The 20,490-nt window shown below is 44.5% G+C and overlaps 1 protein-coding gene across 2 annotated transcripts in view; it reads right to left on the bottom strand.

Moving 5' to 3' along the window:
* LOC139335276 (membrane-associated guanylate kinase, WW and PDZ domain-containing protein 1) overlaps positions 1 to 19,738 on the bottom strand; it is a 37,642-nt gene extending 17,904 nt beyond the window's left edge. Inside the window, exons 1-5 of one of the 2 annotated variants that reach the window (XM_070968805.1) lie at positions 19,446 to 19,738; positions 9,161 to 9,450; positions 7,174 to 7,290; positions 2,379 to 2,498; positions 401 to 574 (exon numbers count right to left, since the gene is read on the bottom strand). In XM_070968805.1, coding sequence (XP_070824906.1) covers positions 401 to 574; positions 2,379 to 2,498; positions 7,174 to 7,290; positions 9,161 to 9,450; positions 19,446 to 19,528 — 784 coding nt within the window. In that variant the 5' untranslated portion in view covers positions 19,529 to 19,738. The remainder of the gene's footprint in view (positions 1 to 400; positions 575 to 2,378; positions 2,499 to 7,173; positions 7,291 to 9,160; positions 9,451 to 19,445) is intronic. The other variant, XM_070968806.1, reaches the window with a different exon arrangement.
* Between the last annotated feature and the right edge of the window lie 752 nt (positions 19,739 to 20,490).

The following is a 20,490-nucleotide window of genomic DNA, read 5'->3' as shown; positions in this document are numbered from 1 at the left end:
ACCTCCCTGCGTGCATGCTCACCTATCTGCTTACCTCCTCGCCTGCTCGACCTCCAGCAGCCTGACCTTCCTTTGGAGGTGATCCAGCAATCAATAGGGCAACAACCCCACTGAGAGTTTAGAGCATACTAATCGTGCTGATGATTGATTAATTTGGGTATCAGAGACTGGAGCTATAGATAGAGGGACAATGCAGTATTTAGCTTCTGGCTACTGCGCAGGGCTTAACAGATACGTGTTCTACTGTCGATATGTCTGAAACACTGTAAAAATAGGGGCTATTTAATCCTCCACTCATGATTCTCCTGACAGCGGATTACCTCTTGGTCTTTCCTTCAGGTTTACATTTACGACCTTGCCCACACATGTAGTCATGCAGACCAGGTTTAGCGATACTTGCCTGAGAGGCCTGAGTCGTCCTCGCTGTTCTCGCCGTCCTCTGCAGCTTTCTCTAGGTTGCTCAGTGATTTGCTGCGTGTGCGGAAGTTTCTGAGCAGGTTGCGGTGTTCCTGGTAGGTGATGGGGGGGCTGTCTGTGCTGATGTGAACGGGTCGGGGTGTACCGTAGTAGTTCCCTGAGGCAGAGACGGACAGGAGAGAGGCGTCGTACTTTGAGAAACGGATTTGCAATGAACATATCAAGTTGGAAAATTAACCACAGTGAGTGAAATGTACAATTTTTCAAAACAAATGCTTTGACTGATATTGAAATAAGTGGAAATGCCCATTGTTGCAAGTAGGGCAGTAACTAAGGGTTATTTTCATTATTAATTATATATTATTTTCATAACTAATCAATTAATTATTTAGTCTATAAAATGTCAAAAAAGAGCGCATAGTGTCCAACCAACAGTCCAAAACCTTCATTTATTAACATAAATGGCAAAGAAAAGCAGCAAATCTTCACATTTAGGAAGCTGGAACTGGAATTTTTTTGCTTGAAAAATGACTGAAATGATTAATCAAAAATCAAAATAGTTATTAATCATTAATCTGGGTAGTAGGAAACAGCCCACCGAGCTCCAATCTGACGAGTTCATGAAATAAATATAAATGTTAAATTCAAATATTCATTCTCAACTGGTTTATGTCATCATGCACATATACAACAGCGTATATTTCTGCATGTATGTGCATTATGTATCCCCTGAGGTCATCTACTGAATATGTTCTATATTCTCAGTTCTAGCCATCTGCTGCAGCTGCTAAAGAAGAAATCAAATTACCTCCACCCCTCCATTTGGCTCAGGGAGTCCAAATGGGTTGAGGGGAAACATTAGATTACTGAACTCGGCAACAAGGTCACCAGCCGTCACCATTTACTGTGGTTTCTGCAGGCTACTGCACGCACAGTGCTGCTGAAACTCCCGATTGCTTTGCGGTAGTGATGTGTCTGTCAATGTCACACGTAAGGCAAGTGAGGATGACATTTATTGCGCCCATTAAACTCTTATAAATTATGGATGCTAATGTATGGAGGCTGTTTAATCAGAGGCAGCACTCTGACCCTCACGGGGGAGTCTGCAGGGTGGATACGAGTTGAGCAACACCTGATGGCAGTAACATGCATAAAGACATGGTTTTTCCAACAGACTATCCTACTATGAACTGTGCAAACCTCGTTTATCACAACAAAAAGCTGCCAGCACATGTTCTTTAATTGTAGGGAATGCAACGTGTATGAAAAGGAGGAGAAAAAAGGTCTTTGAGGGAGTAGTTTGACATTTTGGGAAGCTTGCCTGCCAGTTAACTGAGAAGATTAATACCCTTCTCATGTCTGTATGGTGAATATGAAGCTATAATCAGCTGCTAGTTAGCTTAGCTTTGCACAAAGACTTAAACAGCTAGCCTGCCTCTGTCTGAGGTAATGAATACCACCTACCATCACCTCTAACGCTCACTAATTAACACGTTATATAAACCCCCCACCTGTAAAACTACAACTTGTTGTCTTTACACTTCAGTTTTTGTGGAGTGAAACAAGCAAGACACAACGTGTTAATTACTGAGCTTTAGAGGTGCTGGTAGGCAGCCTTTGAAAAAAGCCAGGGTGGATGTTTTCCCTGCAGTGCAAAGCTAAGCTAACCAGCTGCTGGCTGTAGCTTCATTTTCACCATACAGACATGAGGAGGGGATCAATCTTCTCAGTTAACTGGCAAGAGTGCTCATTTCCCAAACTGTCACACAGAAAAGACCTTTTTTCCCTTTCTTTTCAGTTAATTCTCTGCAAGAAAGGGTAAATGTCAACAACTTCTTTAATATACAGCATCAAGATTGTAGTAGTATCATTAGAGTGCAGGTGTAAACTACACCATCTGCACTGTTTGATGAATTATAATGCAAACAGTTAGCTGAAATGTTCGTCTCGTTCAGGCCCACCTTTGAACTTTCCACTCTCGAGCAGCGCCCCCGACTCCTCCAAGGAGAAGAACTCCTCAATGGAGACAAAGTTGTAGTCTACCCCTGAGATTTCCCCTTCTCTGGGCTGCCTGGTTGTACCTGGGAGAGGGAGACGACAGGAAGAATTGCACCATACATCAGAGCCGAAAGGCTAGAAATACTGCCAGCTCTAACGTGGATGATATGTCAGTTAATCAAGTCTTTTTCTTCTCATCGCACATCACAGTTCAGCGTTTGAACAAAACAAGAATTCAGCAAACTATAAATAGTCTAAAAATAGTTCAACAAAACTTAACAATCTAATGGGTCTATTAAAGCTACAAACAATCTTAAAAGGACTAAACAAATGTAAATGTTAACAACAATTAACAGGTGACCTCTTTAATTACAGCATTTTCCACCCACAAACCAAAATTTGCCCTTTGGTATGAAGAGCAAGATGATGACGCTGGGCATTTACCAGGGCCTCTTTGTTATGAACAGATCGATACGGACAGAATTAAACATTAATGAGGCACTGTGAAAGTCTTAAAGTCTTTCTATCACCATTGCAAAGATGGAGCACTCAGATGATCAATGGTGTGTCATCGTAATTGATTCGCATTGACCTTGGCCTGGAAGATAGCAGTGGGTCCAAACCACAGCAGGAGAGAACATGCCATCGTTACAGAATCAGTGCGGTGAGCCTCAGTGTTTGCTGTGCTCTCACCTGCTAACCATTGAATACATGTGCAGGCATGCAGTGTGAAATATATTTTTATCTTACTCTTTCACTCAATTCTGGTCATTTTCATTTGCAAATTGAACTGCAAGGCACCAGTTCTGACCTTGAGACAAGTGATTTCTCTCAAGACATAATCACAACGAACCCAGACTAAGGACGAATCTCTGTCCTCCTGGAGGACCGCATGCGATGTCAGTGTGGGGCCGGCAGGAGGGAGTCACACCCAGCTACCCTATAAAACCCATGATTAATGCGCTGCTGTCCTGGGAGCTGCTCTCCCAGCCACAATGACACATGCAGGGCTGCACAGAGCATGCACACAAACACACACAGTGCACACTCACACACTACAACCAGCTCGCACATGGAGACACACAGACTTAAAGGGCACACAAACATTAGAGAGCGTGAGGCATCTCCATCAGCCTGACCTCTTCTTTCTGTAGCACAGAGTGTGTTTACTGTACAGTATCTGTACAGAGGATGAAGCACTGGCCTCTGAGGGTCTGCTAGCGGTTTGAGGCCGCAGCTGGAATGACATTTTCATATTCCCGCCGACTTTTTATCACAAAAGCCACAGCAAAAATCCATTTTCATGGCTTTAGATGGCAAAGACATATACACAGACCAATAAAAAACCCCAGCTGTATAGGTTAAGGGCTGCAGCTAACAAATATTCTCATTATCAGCTCATCATTTGGTCTGCTAAATGTCAGAAAACAGTGAAAAGTGCCCGGCACAACTTTGCTTGAAGCTGGAGTCACTGAGTGGTTGCCTTTCTGGCTTAAAAATGGCACAACTGATTATCAGCTGACTAATTTTCTCTTGAACGACTGATCGATTGATTTCTTTGCAGTGCGCCTCCCGCTCCTCAGAGAAGAGGCAGACCTCTCCAGAGAAGTCTGACCCTCACTTCCCGGCTCATTAAGAAACTGCCTGGTGCTTTTAAAGGACATGAGATGGGCTGATGTGATTGGCCATCTTTATGTCTCGCCCCAGCTCCACCTGCTGATACACTATAATGCGTTCAGTCGGTCAAACCTTTCTTCCACTTTGTGCCACGCTGCACCAGGGTTATGTTTGAACCTCTGGTCACCAAAAAAACACAAAAATCAACTGGGGACCAGTGAGTGCTTGCACCCAAAGTTTGTGCCTGCACCCTGTTAAAAGAAATTAGAGGTTTCTGTATCTAATTAAAGATCTGATAGCAAATCTCCTGATGGCATCTGACATGTGCGTAATTCTTCTCCTCCCCTCAGGACAAACAGTATCTCTCCAGCTGATGTGGTGCGAGGCAGGGATTCATTATCTATGCACCCTCCTAGGAAATATATATGGCATGTCAGCAGGGGGACAGGATGGATTATTGACATCTTCTTCTTCCCTGCCTGTCCCTGTAGGCGCCGCACACTGATCCCCTGGGAGAGGGCTGAGAAAGGAATTGAAGAAGTAATTACACAGAACTCTGTATCAACACCCAGAGAGAGCTGTCTGTCAAGATCACTGCACACAAATAGCTAACAATGAATCCCACAGTTGAAAAGGCCACAGACGGCCCGCCTGACAACGCCGGAGCATATTAGAATAACTAAATGATGATGTTTCTTATCTCTGACTCACTCTGAGGACAATTAGAAAAGTCTTTTGTGGAGGAGGCAGAGACACAGCCAGCCTTGAAACCATGACTTTGGCTCTGAATCATCCAAGGGCATATGTGAAAACGGTTAGTGCGATTATACAAATACGGATGGGAAAGTTCAGGAGGGTAATGTGAGGTCTGCACAGAGAACAAAATGGTATAAAAGAGGACACAAAAAAGCGTAGTTTTCACCCCCACACATGAAACAGAAAGCTGCGTTATACAAAATGGTTTGTTTGTCTGGACTGAACGTGCAATAAACTGTTGTTTGTCCCCAAAGGCTACACAGCAAGCGCTGCTCAGTCACAGCAAACAGCCATTAGACCACAGTCAGCCCCTCCTCTGTGTTGGCACTGATAGACTTTTGCTTTTAATTTAATTCCCCCCTCTGCATTATTGATACAGTAGCCTGCATCTACTTAATTCTGTCATTCATTTCCATTTTTATGCACTGCCCTCCCGACTGAGCCTTTGTAATGATATTTCTTGCATCAGTGCCAGCTCCAACATCACAGAATATTGTCTCATCAAAAGGAGTCAGGGATTAGGATACTCTCTAAATAGCACAGCGGTACTAAGCTACAGTTTCCAAAGACAAAATAGCACCCAAATAAAAAAAAATCCAAATCAAAACTGAGGCTTCGTCACACTCCCTTACAGTAAAAAAGCATTTTAAAACTTGCACTATTCTTCCTGGGCTAACAGCGAAGAGTCTCCTGAAACAGGAGGAACATACATTTGGTCCTGAAGGGGGCCACAATGAGCCACTGATGAAAACTCCTCAGCTTTAAGTTCCTGTTTCAACAAGAAGCAGCCTCCTCGACGAAAAACAACAGAGGAAGAGAATTCTGCCTCTACGTTTCTACAAGTGGTCTGAAATAAGACGCGATTGTCCTCGAGCCGCCTCGGGATCAGGATAGCATGTGTGTCCTGGTGTCGGCATGACAACAACGGCATCTTACTGTGGTCATGTCCAGCAGATCAGAGGATTACACGCCTGGGGGCTGAGCCTGCCTTGTTGTCACTCTTACTAAAAGACAGCACTCAGAGATGAGAAGTTGTTCCAAAAGTTTGACACCACTGGCAGGAGAAGGCTGGACTGCTTAATGCACCATATTAAAATATTGTGCCAATAGATACGGTATCTGCCCTCCCTGATCAAACGTCAAATTGCTGATTTTTCTAATTTTGCATATCACATACCCTTTGTCCACTGCCTCTTTATCCATTTTCTGAAATGGCTAAAAGCACTACTCTTATTTGGGCGGTTCCCTCTCTGAGCAGCTGCCCGTAGATGAAACAGGATGCACGCATGCATGGCTAAATAATGAGAAAGCTCCATATGAATTAAAGTGCAATTATATTATAATCCAAATATGTATGTTGAGACAGCTTTGTCTTTCTTGCGGCATCCTTGGCGGTTTGACCTGTGCCTTGCTCTGTCAGCGAGTGGGTCGTGTGGCACGGCGGCAGACTGTCCCACATGACCTACTTCCTAGACTAAAGGAGAGATTAGCAGCAACTCCACACTGCCACGGCAAGGTTAAGACTGCAGACGCACTAGGTGGTCTGCTCCCTCCGCACTACCACCTGAGCGAGAAAAAAAGCAAAACAGTCCAGCGCAAATCAGAAAATTAGATCATGAAATGCAGCTCTTCCTCAGAGAAGCCTGCGCGGCTGCTATGTCCTCTTACCGTTTCCAGTGACGTCATATTATAGAGGATTAAGATAGCAACAGATGCACTACAACTAGCTGCCTTTGGCTGCCATTGTGCTTGATTTTATTCATAAGCATCAAAATGAAACCGCTTCTTCTTTCAGGGGATTGTGCAAAAACTGCACAAACAAAAAGAAACTGTGGACTGCTATCACATTTACACCACCCAAACACCGTCATACCCTGGAGCACAGGGGGGAGACCGCCGCTGAGGATAAACCCTGTGTTGTGACAATACAGACTGTTACAAACTGATTGCACTTACCTGAGTCACTCAAACAAAGACATTCAAGTCTTATGTTAGCTCCAATAATGTGGCAGGTTTTTCATTATGTCATTAAATCACTCCAGTTCTGCTTGCATACATTGACACAAGGAAGTGTTGAAAACAGTTCTGCAGGCTTAAAAACCAATTAACACTAGGATATTCACATTGTGGCAACCATACGATGTGTTATCAAAGAATTAATGAGGTCAGTAACTTAAGAGAGGCGTGCCTGGATGGATTAATGTTAGGGAAGCGGTGAATATAAACTTAATATTCGGCTTAAATATGAAATATGCAATATATTAGCAAATGACAGCAACGGGACAGAGATCTGTGCAGGAGGCTAAAAGGACAAGATGACACAATAAATATAAAGAGGCAATATGGGGAGAAATTCGGTGTAATACAGCACAAAATGGGACTCACAGGGTACAGCGCGGAGGTAGAGGTTCTCTCGGATGACCTGCTGAAGTTGGCTGTCCACTGAGCCGGGTGTGAAGCACTTACTCAGATACAACCTGAGATCCTTACACAATGTGGAGCCTGAGGGAAGGGCAAAGATTCAAGTGTGGCGGAGAAAGGAAGGAGCAGAGAGAGAGGGAGAGAGAGAGAGAGAGACATAAAGAAATCAGCTCAGTAACACTGCTGATATATATTTACTCTAAGATTTGTTTGCAGTCTGTCAAATAAATTTATTTAAAGTACTAATCTCTACTGCTGCCAGGCTTGATTTAACATGAGCAATTTACAACCGACTTCCACATTCACACCTCCTTATCTCCCTATATCACTTCATGTACATCCCGAGTATAAAGTGTGTTTTCCTGACTCCCTCATGCATACATAACAAACCGCTAAGGTTAATTGCTCCAGACACAACAGCTGAGGTTGTAAACAGGGGAGGCAGAGCTGATCATCGGGGCTCAGTCTCCTCTTTCTGATCTCTTAATATCATCTCAAGTGCTTTACGGCCTCTGATGACAGGTCACACGTTGTTATGGATTGGCCGAGAGCTTCTCCAGCTTGTCACTCTGACAGACGACCACTCTGTCGGCGCTTCTCCTACAGGCTGCCGTCCAGCTATCCTCCCCCCTGTCGTCCCCCTGCCCCCACCGCCTGTTACAGCGGTTCTGCCCAGTAGCAGACTGAATTAGCTGTGCGCAATTAAAAAACGTCACAGTGGTATAACTTTATTAGTGGAGGCAGTCAGCTGCACGTACGTACAGTAGGACTGGCCACATATGGCTGCTGTAAAGGGAGATGAATCTCGCCAGCTGCCTTTTGGGAGAAATGATGAGCTTTTGTTCATCATGTTATGAAACAGCTGCTGTTTTCTAGAGCAGAATTCAGACCTCAATATCAGAATGAGCTGATCTCTTTGTGACATATCACATGTGGGCAGATGTCAAGGTTAATCGTGACAGAAAGAGGAGCTATTATCCTAGAGCTCTGCTGTCAGAAGCCACTGAAGAAAAATCTAAATTTGGGAACATGTGATGGATAGATCAGATCATTACTCTTTGTTTTTGCCCCCAGAACATCAGCGACAGAGCTAAAGCCTTTAAATGGCTGCACGTCCCTGAGGAATATCGCCTGGTGTCCTGTATTTGAGGGCTGCAGCACAGGGAGTTGTAGTAGTAGTAGGAGTAGGAGGAGGTGTGGTACAGCAACCCGGCGCATCAGCTCATCCATCACTGTCCACACTACACGCAGTCAAGCTGCCCAGGGAGAGCAAGGCAGGCTTCAGAAATGATAATGGATCTACCAGCAGCAGAGGGACTGGGAGCAAAGGTCCCCATTTACACCCCTGTGGCCAAATCAGCTATCAATCTAGGAAGCAAGGCCATCGGGAGCCGCAGTCAGGTGACACCCCGGTGACATATTGCTCCGTTCAGAGCCAACAAAGACATCCGTTACCCCAGCCCCCTGTTCGAAACATCAAGGCCCCTGGCCGGTGACAGACAAGTCTATCGCCACGCTTTTGTCATGTGTCATCAGCAATTTTGACCTCCCCACCAACATATTGACCGATCGCCTTGACATATCCGGACTAATTGATGAGCGCAAATCAGCATCAAAATGCCTCAGGCTGCAGATTTGGCTTGTGAGAGTCAGAGGGGGGTTACTGAGCAAGATTATTGTGGATGACAGCTTGTGCACCAGTGGAACAGATTGTTTGGGTGTAGTCCGATGAAGGAAGAGCGACAGTGTGCATAAACAGTAACAAGTTCAACTGTCTGCAGTGCTGGGGAGAGATTTAAGATTGAATGCATTATTATGGGCTAGGTGTAATAAGGAAAGGCAGTCTGTTATCGTCACACCTTGACTGCACGGTGATTATTTACGCATCTATACCCAAACAAAGAGCTGCACATTGATTTATAGAGGGCTGAGATATTGTGCTGAGTCATACCTGGTGACACAGTTTTGATGCGGATGGGATGGGGGCAGGAGTTGAGGACCCCACGGACATCTCCTAATGTCATCCCTAACACCGGTGTTCCCCCAATCTCTAGAATGATATCGCCTACTGTGAGTCCGCCCCCCGGAGCCGACGTGACAAAAGGAAACTCTCCATAATCTGCTCCTCCACCAATGGCGATCCCCAGCTCCCCCGACGAGCCCAGCAAGGGGACGAAGCTGTCCTGCACCTTGGAACGCCAGTGCAGCTTCTTCACCGCCGTCTTAGACATGGCAAATGAGCTGCAGAGGAAAGGAAACAGGATTGGAGGGAGAGCAGAAGGTGTGAGATGAGAAAGAAAGTGTCAATTACATAAGAAGCTGGGGAATGATCCTGTGACTTCAGGCAGGAGGTTGTTTTGTTATTTAACCTTTGTCAGTTGTCTGTGCCTGAGGTCTGGGGAGTTGCAGTGTTTCACATCGGGATGTGTAAAAGTCATGAATAATTCCAGCTTCATACGTTAGGATACCTTCTCTGAGAGCAGCCGGAAAGTCAGCAATAACACAACATGGGAACTGTGTCTTTGTTTAATGCAAACATACTGCAGGACAGCACATGACAGTCCAACCAACCGACACTGAGACACTCCCTCATGTCCTCTGCGCTTTCTGCAGGCCCACGTTGTGTTTTCATGTAAACACACAAGATAGGAGTCAGAGCACAAGCACGTCTTCAGTCACATGGGAAAATCCAGCCTGCGTTCGATGAAGATTCGGGTCATTGAATGCATGCGCGTTTTGACAGGCAAGCTGAGAACCTGTAGCTGCAGTCCAACACTGGAGCGCTCAGCATGGGTTCTGTTTCTGCAGTGATGTATGATGCTTTCACACAAATACAGATGTTTATAGATTTGTCAGGACAGTGAATAATCACCCCGTTTGTTTGCATGCTGCACCCTCCAGGACAGATCCTCCTATTGTCTCCTCAGTCACTCTATGTAATGACATGTTTTTGTACTAATGGTTGCAGCTAAGGTGACAAATCTTATGGCAAAGCTTTCTTGAAAATAGCGTGTTTTGCTGCATTATGTTTCCTGGGGAGCAGCTGCGTGTGTGTGTGGGCTGAGGATGTCGCTGACATGGTGAAGATTTCTTTGAGACGACAGTGACTTGACAGCTGTGATGTCCGGAGAGAGCGGACAGTCTTCCTCTGACATTATCAGAGCAGCACTGTCACCTTGACACACAGGACAGAGTAACACAAGGTGGGTAACAGAATCCAAGCATGCCATGTGGATTATATAACGGAGAAAGCTCCACATTAAAGGAATATCTTGACATTTTGGGAAATATGCTTGTTTGCTTTCTTGTCGTGAGCATCATGAAAAGATCGATGTCTGTCTGTTAAATATGAAAAAAAATTGAATGGCCAATCCTGCTATTGGAATTTTTTAACTTCCCAATATCAGCATTGGTCCAAAACTTCAATCAGGTTTTATTTTTTACACTTTAGTTGTCCATTAAACAAATAAGTTATATATCATTTTAATGAGTGAGCTTCAGAGATGCTGTTAGCCAGGTTAACTGTTTCACCCCCCACCTCGGGTCTTTATGCTAAGCTAGGCTAATGCTCTCCTGACTGTAGGTTTGTATTCAATGAACAGGTATGAGAGTGATATCAATCTTCTCATCTAAAGCTCGGCAAGAACTCAAATAAGAGTACTTCCCACAACATCAAATGATTCCTTTAAACCTAGTTTGGATCACCTTTGATAATGCAAACTTGCTCAAATGCAATATTCCTGATGGACAACACTGATCTCCAGCTCCATTGTGGTCAGGAGATTAGCAATTACACATCACCAAGATCCAATCCTCTTAAGCGACTGTGTGACTCTGATGATTGTCGGCTGACACGGCCGGGGCTTCCTTAAGTGCAACACCAAGCCCAGACCCTCGCAGAGGTACCCTGGGCCCTGAGGTCCAGCAGGCCTAATGAGACTGCTTTAAAGAGTGAGAGGAGGACAGGATATAACTAATCCCTTCCACTTGACTGGTCATTCGACAGGCAGATCGGACAGATATCCTCCTCTTCCACCCTGTCTCCTACTGACTCGGCCTAAAGATCCCAGGGTCCCTGGTGTTTTTCTATACACAGAGACAGACAAATGAGGAGGAGGAAGGCAGGGAGCAGGGGAAAATTAGAAGATAAAAAGCAGAAATAGGGTGAGAATGAAACGTGTAACTATGAAATAGAGATGGATTGTATGGGTTTTTGTCTCACACTCTCAGAGAGGAGAGGAAAAGAGAGAGTACCGAGGTCAGATAGAGATCGAGAGGCGCCACACAGCCTGAGGTTGGCGTAGGAATCACTTGTTTGACCTTACAGGGCTTCAGCTCAGGCGACATGAGTCAGAGTTCGGGAAACGGCTGAGCTGGTTGCTACAACACCGAGAACCCAGAAACACACAACTTCCATTTCATTCCTGGTTCAAAGCCGACGGCTGTCACTGCCGTTCTTGCGCATTTGAATAAAACGCGATCAAACATGGAGTGTCGTTTGCACCTGCATGTTTCAACCTCAAATTATGCTCATCACTTCATCCTTGCCAAACAATGCCCCCAGTGCCTCCCCCTCTTCCCCACTGTGAGACCTTCTGCAACAACATGCTCGACCCGCTTCCCCAAACCCAGCCAGCCGTCCGCCCACACAGAAAGCACAGCAATACAACTTGCATTAAATGAGTCGTGAGACGAGCATAAAAACAGAAACATTGACTTTTCCCATCTAACCATACACAATATATTCCCATGTGCATCAATCCTGAATAATAACTCTATAAGCCGCTAGTCTCTTTATGCTTTATCTAAAGATTTCTCAGAATTTCACAGCAGTTGGCTGTAATGATTAAAAAGCTAAAAATAAAACATCTGATTGGTCTGGGGTATTATCCTATCCTGTTGGGCCTACACAGTCACGATGTGTGTCTACATTATACGCATGGAGGCAGAGTGTGTCGCCCGAGCTGTAGCTGTTGTCTTGACCTCCTGCGTCTGATGGGGGTTTAATGAGCCACAGCCTGTCAGGTCCGCTGAAGCCTGGACACGTCCCGCCGCAGACACACCCTGACACTGCTCTTCTCTCACTCCGCTGTGGGTGTTGAGGCTACGAACTGGCCCTGCACACTCATCGCGCTGTGTTCACTTAAAACACAGTGCTGGGCTGGCATCAAGGCTGGGGAGGAATGCGCTGCTTCTGACAAACTGCTCTCATCAGACTAGACTGTTGTGCAATTCTGTGTAATTCGGTGGGTTATATCAAGTAATCAGTAGTAGAAATCCATATCATTTTGAATGTGATGCTGCCTTGTGGCTTCTCACCCTAAAACTATGCAGTCTACCTAAGAAACCCAACCAGTGAGGGCAACCAGATTTCATTGCAGTGTCTGTCAGACTGTTAAACTCCAGCATCATTTAATGTAGCACATCACAACATCGCAAAACTTTTTGCACTACTCCATTATTTATGTTAACATTTGCTAATATCCATTACATCTGTGCAACTTCTCTTGTGCAATAACACATATTTTTACTGTGCCTATATATTTTCAACCATGCAACAATATACACTGTATTTTATTATTCATATCTTACTTGTGTAATTCAACTGTGAAATTGAACCATTCTTCACAAGGCAATATTTTTTATACTCTTTTGTGTGTAATGTACATATGTACATAGCATCTATAGTTGATTTAATTTTGTATCTTTTTTATTGTCTATTTTTTCTTTTCCTACCTCCTTTTTTATTATTTCTGTTGTAACAAGTAAATTTCCCCGGCATGGGAATAACAAAGTCTTATCTTATCTTATCTTATCTTATCTTATCTTATCTTATCTTATCTTATCTTATCAGAGGTAGAGTAGGGCAGGTCTTGCCAAGAAAAGCAGTGGGATCCATAGGTCACACTGTTTAGCATGTTAGCATGCTAACATTTGCTAATTATCAAGTTGGTGGGAAAATCATTAGTTTGCAGCTACTTGGTCGTAACGATGATGGTGCAAGATGAAAAGTCTGAGGATCGTGAAGGTGCTGACAATTCATCCGGAGGAGAACATGGACGTCTACAGCAAATGTCAGGGCAATCTATCCCATAACTGTTGAGATATTTCACTAAAAACCACGTCAACCTCATGCTGACAACCAGACAACATCTGCCCATACCGCTAGCATGTCTAAGACAACATATATATGACTCCACATGAATTATATAGAGCCAACAACATAAATGCTAGATATAGAGGACACACTGTATGGATTCAAGGATATGGAAGCCTATAAAAAGAATGCTCAATTGAGATTTCTGACCTTTAGGTCAGGAAAGAGCTGACCAAAACATATCGCGTTTCACTGACTTCCTCTCCACCAGCAACCTGCTCAGGATCCCTGCGGCGTGCAACTTCGGCCGTCCACAGTAATTTCAAACCGCAGCAATCTGTCAATAGCAAAACACACATCCTCTGGACCTCGAGGCTATTCTTAGAGGTGGTTTTGTTTTTATCTTCTCACCATATTTGTTTAAATCGAACGGCACAGAGCAAATGCTCAAGGCTCTTGTGATCGGTGTAGAGTTTAAACAGCTGTGCCACACAGTGCTTTCTGGTTGAACTATATCTTTTAGCCCTGAATTAAATAAACACTCATGCTTGTACCCAGACAACATTCATTTTTCTTCATAAATTAATCGACCACAATGATTATTTTTTCCACTTGAAGGGAGTAAACTGTAATTTAAGCTTCATCTTAACAAATTTAACATTTCAACTGCTGCACTGTAATAAGACCTTATAGTGCAGCCGTGCTAATACTAAAATATCAGGTCCTATTAAGCTCTTCACAGTGATTAGTCTAAAAAAGCCCTGGCAGCTCATAGGCATGAGCAAAATACCTTTATTACAGGACGAATTAACGAAGCAGTTTTTTCGAGGTTGGATCTCTGTTCATTTATTAAAGTTACACAGATGAGCTTTGCCACAGAGCTCAATAATTCAAAGTCAACTTGAAGCAATGTCGCAAGGACATGAGGGAATAGTGCTGACATCGGGGTGGAGAGCATCTTTAAAGTCCTTCAGGAAAAAAAAAAGGTTGAGAGCACAACACATCAATTAAGACGAGTGAATAATTTAATCGGCAAAGCTAAGAAAGCAACGACGACTTCTCCTGACAGATTTATCCAGCGGGGTGAAGTCCAAGGTGCTCACACCTCCATTTGAAACAGCACTTAAAAACAATGAATCAGCCACACAAGCGTTAGCCAGGATGCTCACCTTCATTTTGGCAGCTCAACACCTATTCTAACACTCCCCCTGCATCAATAAGATAAGCGAGGCTTTATGGTGAAAGCAGTGTCTGTCAGAGTGTCCCCTCATGTTCCTGATGTCTGTCTACATCCCCATCAAAGCCGTCTCTCAGCTGGTAGATCGCTCTCTGACATAAACGGCTTTGACCACAACAGAGTTTCTGAAACTTCTGACTTTTCCACATTGCCATGAAAAGTTGCTCTAATTCACCTCTGACGCCCTCGGTCTGCCCAGCTCTGAACGTTCACGTCACCGAGCAGCTTTCCTGCACTACACGAGTCGGCTTGCGCTCGTAAAGGCTTCTGTTGGTTTGACTTGGTGGGGCCACGCTCGCTCCAGTGTCCACATTCTGCTTCCGCTCTAAATGAGGTCTACGATAATGAAATTAGCCTGTTCAATTAGCTCAGCTAGAATGCTCTATGAATTTATGTAAGCGTGTTTGGTATTTTAAGCACGCTCACTGAAAGTTCAAGGCAGTGAATAGTTGTCATTCCTAAATGTGAATTTCTGAGAATATTGATGGACTGACTGTGTGTTTTGTCAGCTCGAATGTGACCAGCATGCCGAGCGGCTCCATTTGTTGGTCTCTCTGCAAGCACTCGCAGTGAATAAACAACAGAAAAGACTCGAGGTTCTTTATAAGTCTGCACAGACCAGACCAGACCAAAGTCAGCATGACTGACGGTTACATAATGAAGTTATTACTGACCACGTGCACTCTAGCTGCACATCAACAGTACACTTAAAGAGAGCAGTCATCTGTAATCTGCTGGTTGTATTTTCAATTAAGTAGTATAATTGCAAAGTGTATAAACTGTCTTTAAATGTCTCCTTATATCCAGGAAGTCCAAAACCTAAAAATGTTCAAGTAACATGATGAGAAATCTTCACATTTGACAAGCTGGAACCTGCGGATGTTTGCATTTTTTATTGGATAACAGACTGAAATGATTAATTGATCATCATAATAGTTGCTGACTACATTTCTGTTGATTGACTAAAAGATTAATCAATTAATTTCAGCTCTAACTTTAATTGTTTTGGTTTGTAGTTGGTTGTTGTTGTTGTTGTTGCTGCAGATCAGATCAGATGAAACACACTTGTGGTGGGCTTTCACTACAAAATAGACAATTAACAATTGATCGATTATGGAAAAAAATAATGATTGCGAATGAAATAATCATTAGTTGCAGCTCTAAATAATACAAATGACTAATTGTTGGTGAAAGCTTTATGAGCAGACATTATTCAACAGGAAAGTATTGTACAAGTGCTTCAACTAATGATTATTTTCATTACTGATTTACTTGTCGGAGCAGCAGGTAGTGCGCGTGCCTCACAGCAAGAAGGTCGCCGGTTCAATCCCCGGGTCAGGCGGGGCCTTTCTGTGTGAAGTTTGCATGTTCTTCCCGTGCATGCGTGGGTTCTCTCCGGGTACTCCGGCTTCCTCCCACAGACCAAAAACATGCTCATTAGGTTAATTGGTGACTCACGTCCGTAGGTGTGAGTGTGAGTGTGAATGGTTGTTTGTCCTTGCATGTGGCCCTGCAATCGGCTGGCGACCGGTTCAGGGTGTACCCCGCCTCTCGCCCATTGTAGCTGGGATAGGCTCCAGCCCCCCCGCAACCCCGAAAGGGATAGGCGGTATAGATAATGGATGGATGGATGGATTTACTTGTCAATTTTAGAATTTTTCAATCTAAAAACATCAGATTGTGAAAAATGTCCATTGTCGGAATTTTTAAATCCCAAGCTGACATCTTCAAATGTCTTGTTTTGTCTGAGTGACAGCCCAAAACCCACAGATATTTAGCTTACCACTGCATGATGAGACCCAGCAAATCCTCACGACTGATGAGCTGGACCAGTGAATGTTTAATATTTAATACAGCTTCAATCTAAGCTTAACATCATCAAATTTTCAAGCATTTCAGATGATATTAAAAACTGAAATTGAATATGATAAGCAAACTGAAAAAAATGAGCTTCCCCTCTTGTTGAAAAGAAGCTATTTTGTACAAAGTTCAGCACAGGCGAGGACGACAAACCCTTCGCTTGCACCCATCTCACACACCAAGCACTAAGCTCATCCCTTCACTCTAACCTGTAGTGAAGCACACTGCTCCTAATCTTACAGCATCCTCCCACGGGCGGCGTTGGAGGTCAGACAAGTAAGGCATCTTAAATAACCGCCGACCTTAAACTCGTCTGAACTAACAGACTGGTGGAGCGGCAGACGGACAGAAAATGCACAAGAGCGCCGACTTCTCCGTCTTATCTGACATCTGCGCCTTGACCTCTCCTTGCCGAACATTTACACCAAACTGTGCGAGCAACGTGGGGTGCACTAAAGCTCCCTGATGCTCACTCACTTTCAAATCTAGGGCACGGGAGTGCTCAACACAAAACAGACAGCAGTGGCAGATTTAAAAATAAAAGATTAAATGCTTGTGGGTCGAAAAACACAAAAAATCTCCCTCTGTCATAGACACACACACGCACACACATTTCTCTTTTACACACTCAATACAGACTCAATACATGAAAAAGCTGGTAAGAATATGAGGAATGAAAAGGACAGTCGCTGTTCGCTGCACGCCATCAATAAATCCACAATCTATTCCAGCGCGCGATTTTATTAAAGCTGCTCTTGTGTTGACTGCGTACAAAGGGACTTAGTGTAAGATTAAAACATTGTTGAGCTATGGTGACACCCATACACACACACACACACACCTTAGAGTGATGCTCAGTGATGTTCCCTTTGGAGAAACAGTATTTTTAACGTCACAGTATCAAGGTCAAGGCAGGGGGTGCATTAGCGGGGCGTGTTGCGTACAGTCTGCTCTTCTGAGGAAAACCACCGTAACAACAGGTCCTCTTACTCAGTCTGCCAGGATGCATTACGCCCCTCGCTGCGATCACACATGAGCTCTCATCAGGAGGAGAGAGGAGTTTAATTAAACAGAGGAGATCAGCTTCTCAGCAAAGATGACGGATAAGAGAGAGGGAAAAAAGCAGGGAGAAATTAGGGAAATTAAAAAGAGGGTAATACAGAAAATAGAGCTGGCGCCAGCCTGGGAGGACAAATGGAATAAAGTAGTAGAACCAACACACAGGCCGGTGCGGTAACCTTATAAAAGAATGGCTGAAATCATAATAACAAAATGAATTATTCATGAGGCCATGGAGGGGAGGTTCAGTCCACTATAATGAGCATTTTTGTGAGGTCGCAGTTTGGTAACCTAAGCAGGCCCTCAAGTGTGTGTGCGTGAGTAGGTGTGTGTGAGAGTGTAAGAGAGATACTGCTGATTCAGTAGGGATGGGTGAAGGTGACCCTCGCCTGCTCCTGCTGCCTGTCTCACCACCTGATATTGATCCCGGTTGTCCAACTCAGATCTGACTCAAGGATACATGGATTCATTGCCTTCTTGACATTTCAAATATGGCACTGTGTAAATTGTAACTCCGCTCACTATCATTGATTAGTTATTGATTTGCTTCCTCACTCAGAGTCTAACCGCTTAACAGCGGCTTACCCAATCCCAACTGAATCTCATTGTGTGTACAGGCAGAGACGCAAGCCGCATAGTTCCAACATGGAAATGTTTTTGTTGTTGTTGAAATTTCATATCAGACTCCACATGAACTGTTGAGGACTAAGAATAGAGCAGGCTACAACTGCAGAATCCAAATGCAGTGGCTGGGAGCAAAGGTTTGGACCACAGATGGGAGAATATGCCTGCGTAGCCCTGCCCTGTCAAGGGTAAACTGCCTTGCACACACACACACACACAACACAACACGCACGCACGCATGCACACTTTGTTTTCACCACACCTTAAAAAAGCAGCATGAATATGCATGGCGCCGAAGGACACAGGAGGTACATAATTAGACAATCAACAACTCCCAGATGACATGCATTACTACGACAGAGGAGAAAAGCACCTCACTTCAGCCTCCCCTCCTGTTAGCAGTGAGAGCGGAGTCATGTTCATACGTCCACACACATTTCCGCTGACTGCCGGTTCAAACTCGGGCTGACAACTGGAATCAAAGGAAGACAAATGCAGAATAAAACCAAAAGGCTTTGCTCAGTTACGCTGTGAAACAGGTGCCAGGTTTTTACATGAGACAGAGGAAAACAAACAGTGGGAGGGCCAGAGCAGCAGCATGAGAGCATGTGTGGACACTCAAGCACCACATGTCTCTGCTTCTCGTCTCCAACGAATTAATGATTCATAATAACAGCACAACCTTGACTGCTCTCCAAACCCAGAGCAACGCACGCTATTAAGACAGGGTCACACATCCATCACTTCCAAACAAGCTGCATGTATCGAGCGGGGGGACACACCCTAAACAAACAGCAACAACACACATGCACTCAGAGCTGCAAGGCACTCGCGCACACTCCTACACACGTGTGCACACACACCTGGCCGTGACCTGCAGGGCACATTTTGTCTGTTTCTTATGGCAAAGCGGGCACAGGTGCAATGAACGTGGGCTTCTGTTTACACTTCATTAAAGCAATTTCTGAAAAAATAAAAAATAAAATAATAATTGTAGTTTACAAAAAAAAAGGTCTCAATAAACTTTTCAATCCTAATGATGAGCTCACACACACACACACACACACACACACACACACACACACACACACACACACACACACACACACACACACACACAGGACCACTGTCAATCAATGTAAACAATGAAAATGACACTCTTATCCCTGAGATCTACCACCATCATCACAAACCCACATTCTTCACTCCACACACACACTATATCTGACTAGTTTACATACACACACCCTCTCTCTCTCTCGCTCTCTCTCTCTCTCTCTCTCACACACACACACCAAGAGACACTTGGATTACACACAACAGCTTCTCATATTTCTCATATTTAGGGAAAATACTGACCTGCCCTGGCGCTGACACACACACATTCTTTTCAAGCAGTTCAGCCTTTCAAAGAGGATCCGTTTGAACGCGTCTATATACATTGACCCGACTGAGGTTCAAAAACCAGCCTGCACTTTAAATAAATACGAGTTGATTCGTTTAAAGAAAAAATAAAACAAAGAAAAAAAAAGAAAGCAGCAGCCGTGTGCGTGTGTGATGAAAAAGCAGCGTGGGGATGCAGGGATGTGGGACCACCGTATCCCGGAGAAAGTGTGAGGCGATGCGCGCGGCTGACGGGATATTTGGACAGTGATGCTCTGAGAGCGGCGGTGATCTGATGTAGAGAGAGAGGGAGAGAGGAGAGAGAGAGAGAACACACACGCACACGTGCACACACACACGCGGACGCACACACACTATCGGGCAAATCTGACAGCGGTTGCTTATAATTTCAGCAGCTGCTGCACAGCTATAGGCCAAACAACGTGGAGGATGGAGAAATGTCACGGTCCTGTTTAACTTGTGAGGAGTGTCTGAGCCTGCTGATCAATAAGTGACTTTGATTTGATTGTGAGGAATTTCTTACCTTCATGTTCGCTTTCTCCTCGTCAGGTCCTTCGCTCCAGTCTTCGTTTGGCGGATCGTGCGGGTTAATTAATTGAGGATGCGTGTGCTGGTTGATTCTGTTGCAGCAATCAGGAAAGACAGCGGTCGGTAAAGCCTGTTTGACCGGGTGGAGGTGTCATTGCATTGCAGGCGCGGTGCAATCAGGGCGCGGAGCGTCAATTGCCGAAGATTAGATTAGATCAGATGAAGGCTGTGCTGTCCGGTGCAAAGTGTGCTCAGGTAGATGTCCCTGCTTCCGAAAGTCACTTTTGACGGAAGGAAACAATGACAAAAAGGCATGTGACAGGGTTACCTTGGCAAGTTAAGGAGCACGGAGGGGAGGGAATAAAAGAGTTAAAAGTACCGCCCCTAATTATTCTCAGTCTCGGTGTACCTGCATCAGCAGCATCACTTCTCGCTTACGAGTTGTGACCAGGATTTAAAGGCGTGACAACCA

The sequence above is a fragment of the Chaetodon trifascialis genome, chromosome 8 (assembly GCF_039877785.1).
Source record: "Chaetodon trifascialis isolate fChaTrf1 chromosome 8, fChaTrf1.hap1, whole genome shotgun sequence".
Classification (NCBI taxonomy): domain Eukaryota; kingdom Metazoa; phylum Chordata; class Actinopteri; order Chaetodontiformes; family Chaetodontidae; genus Chaetodon; species Chaetodon trifascialis.
Note: the sequence above shows the minus strand (reverse complement) of the source record. Positions and strands in the feature narration are given on the sequence as shown.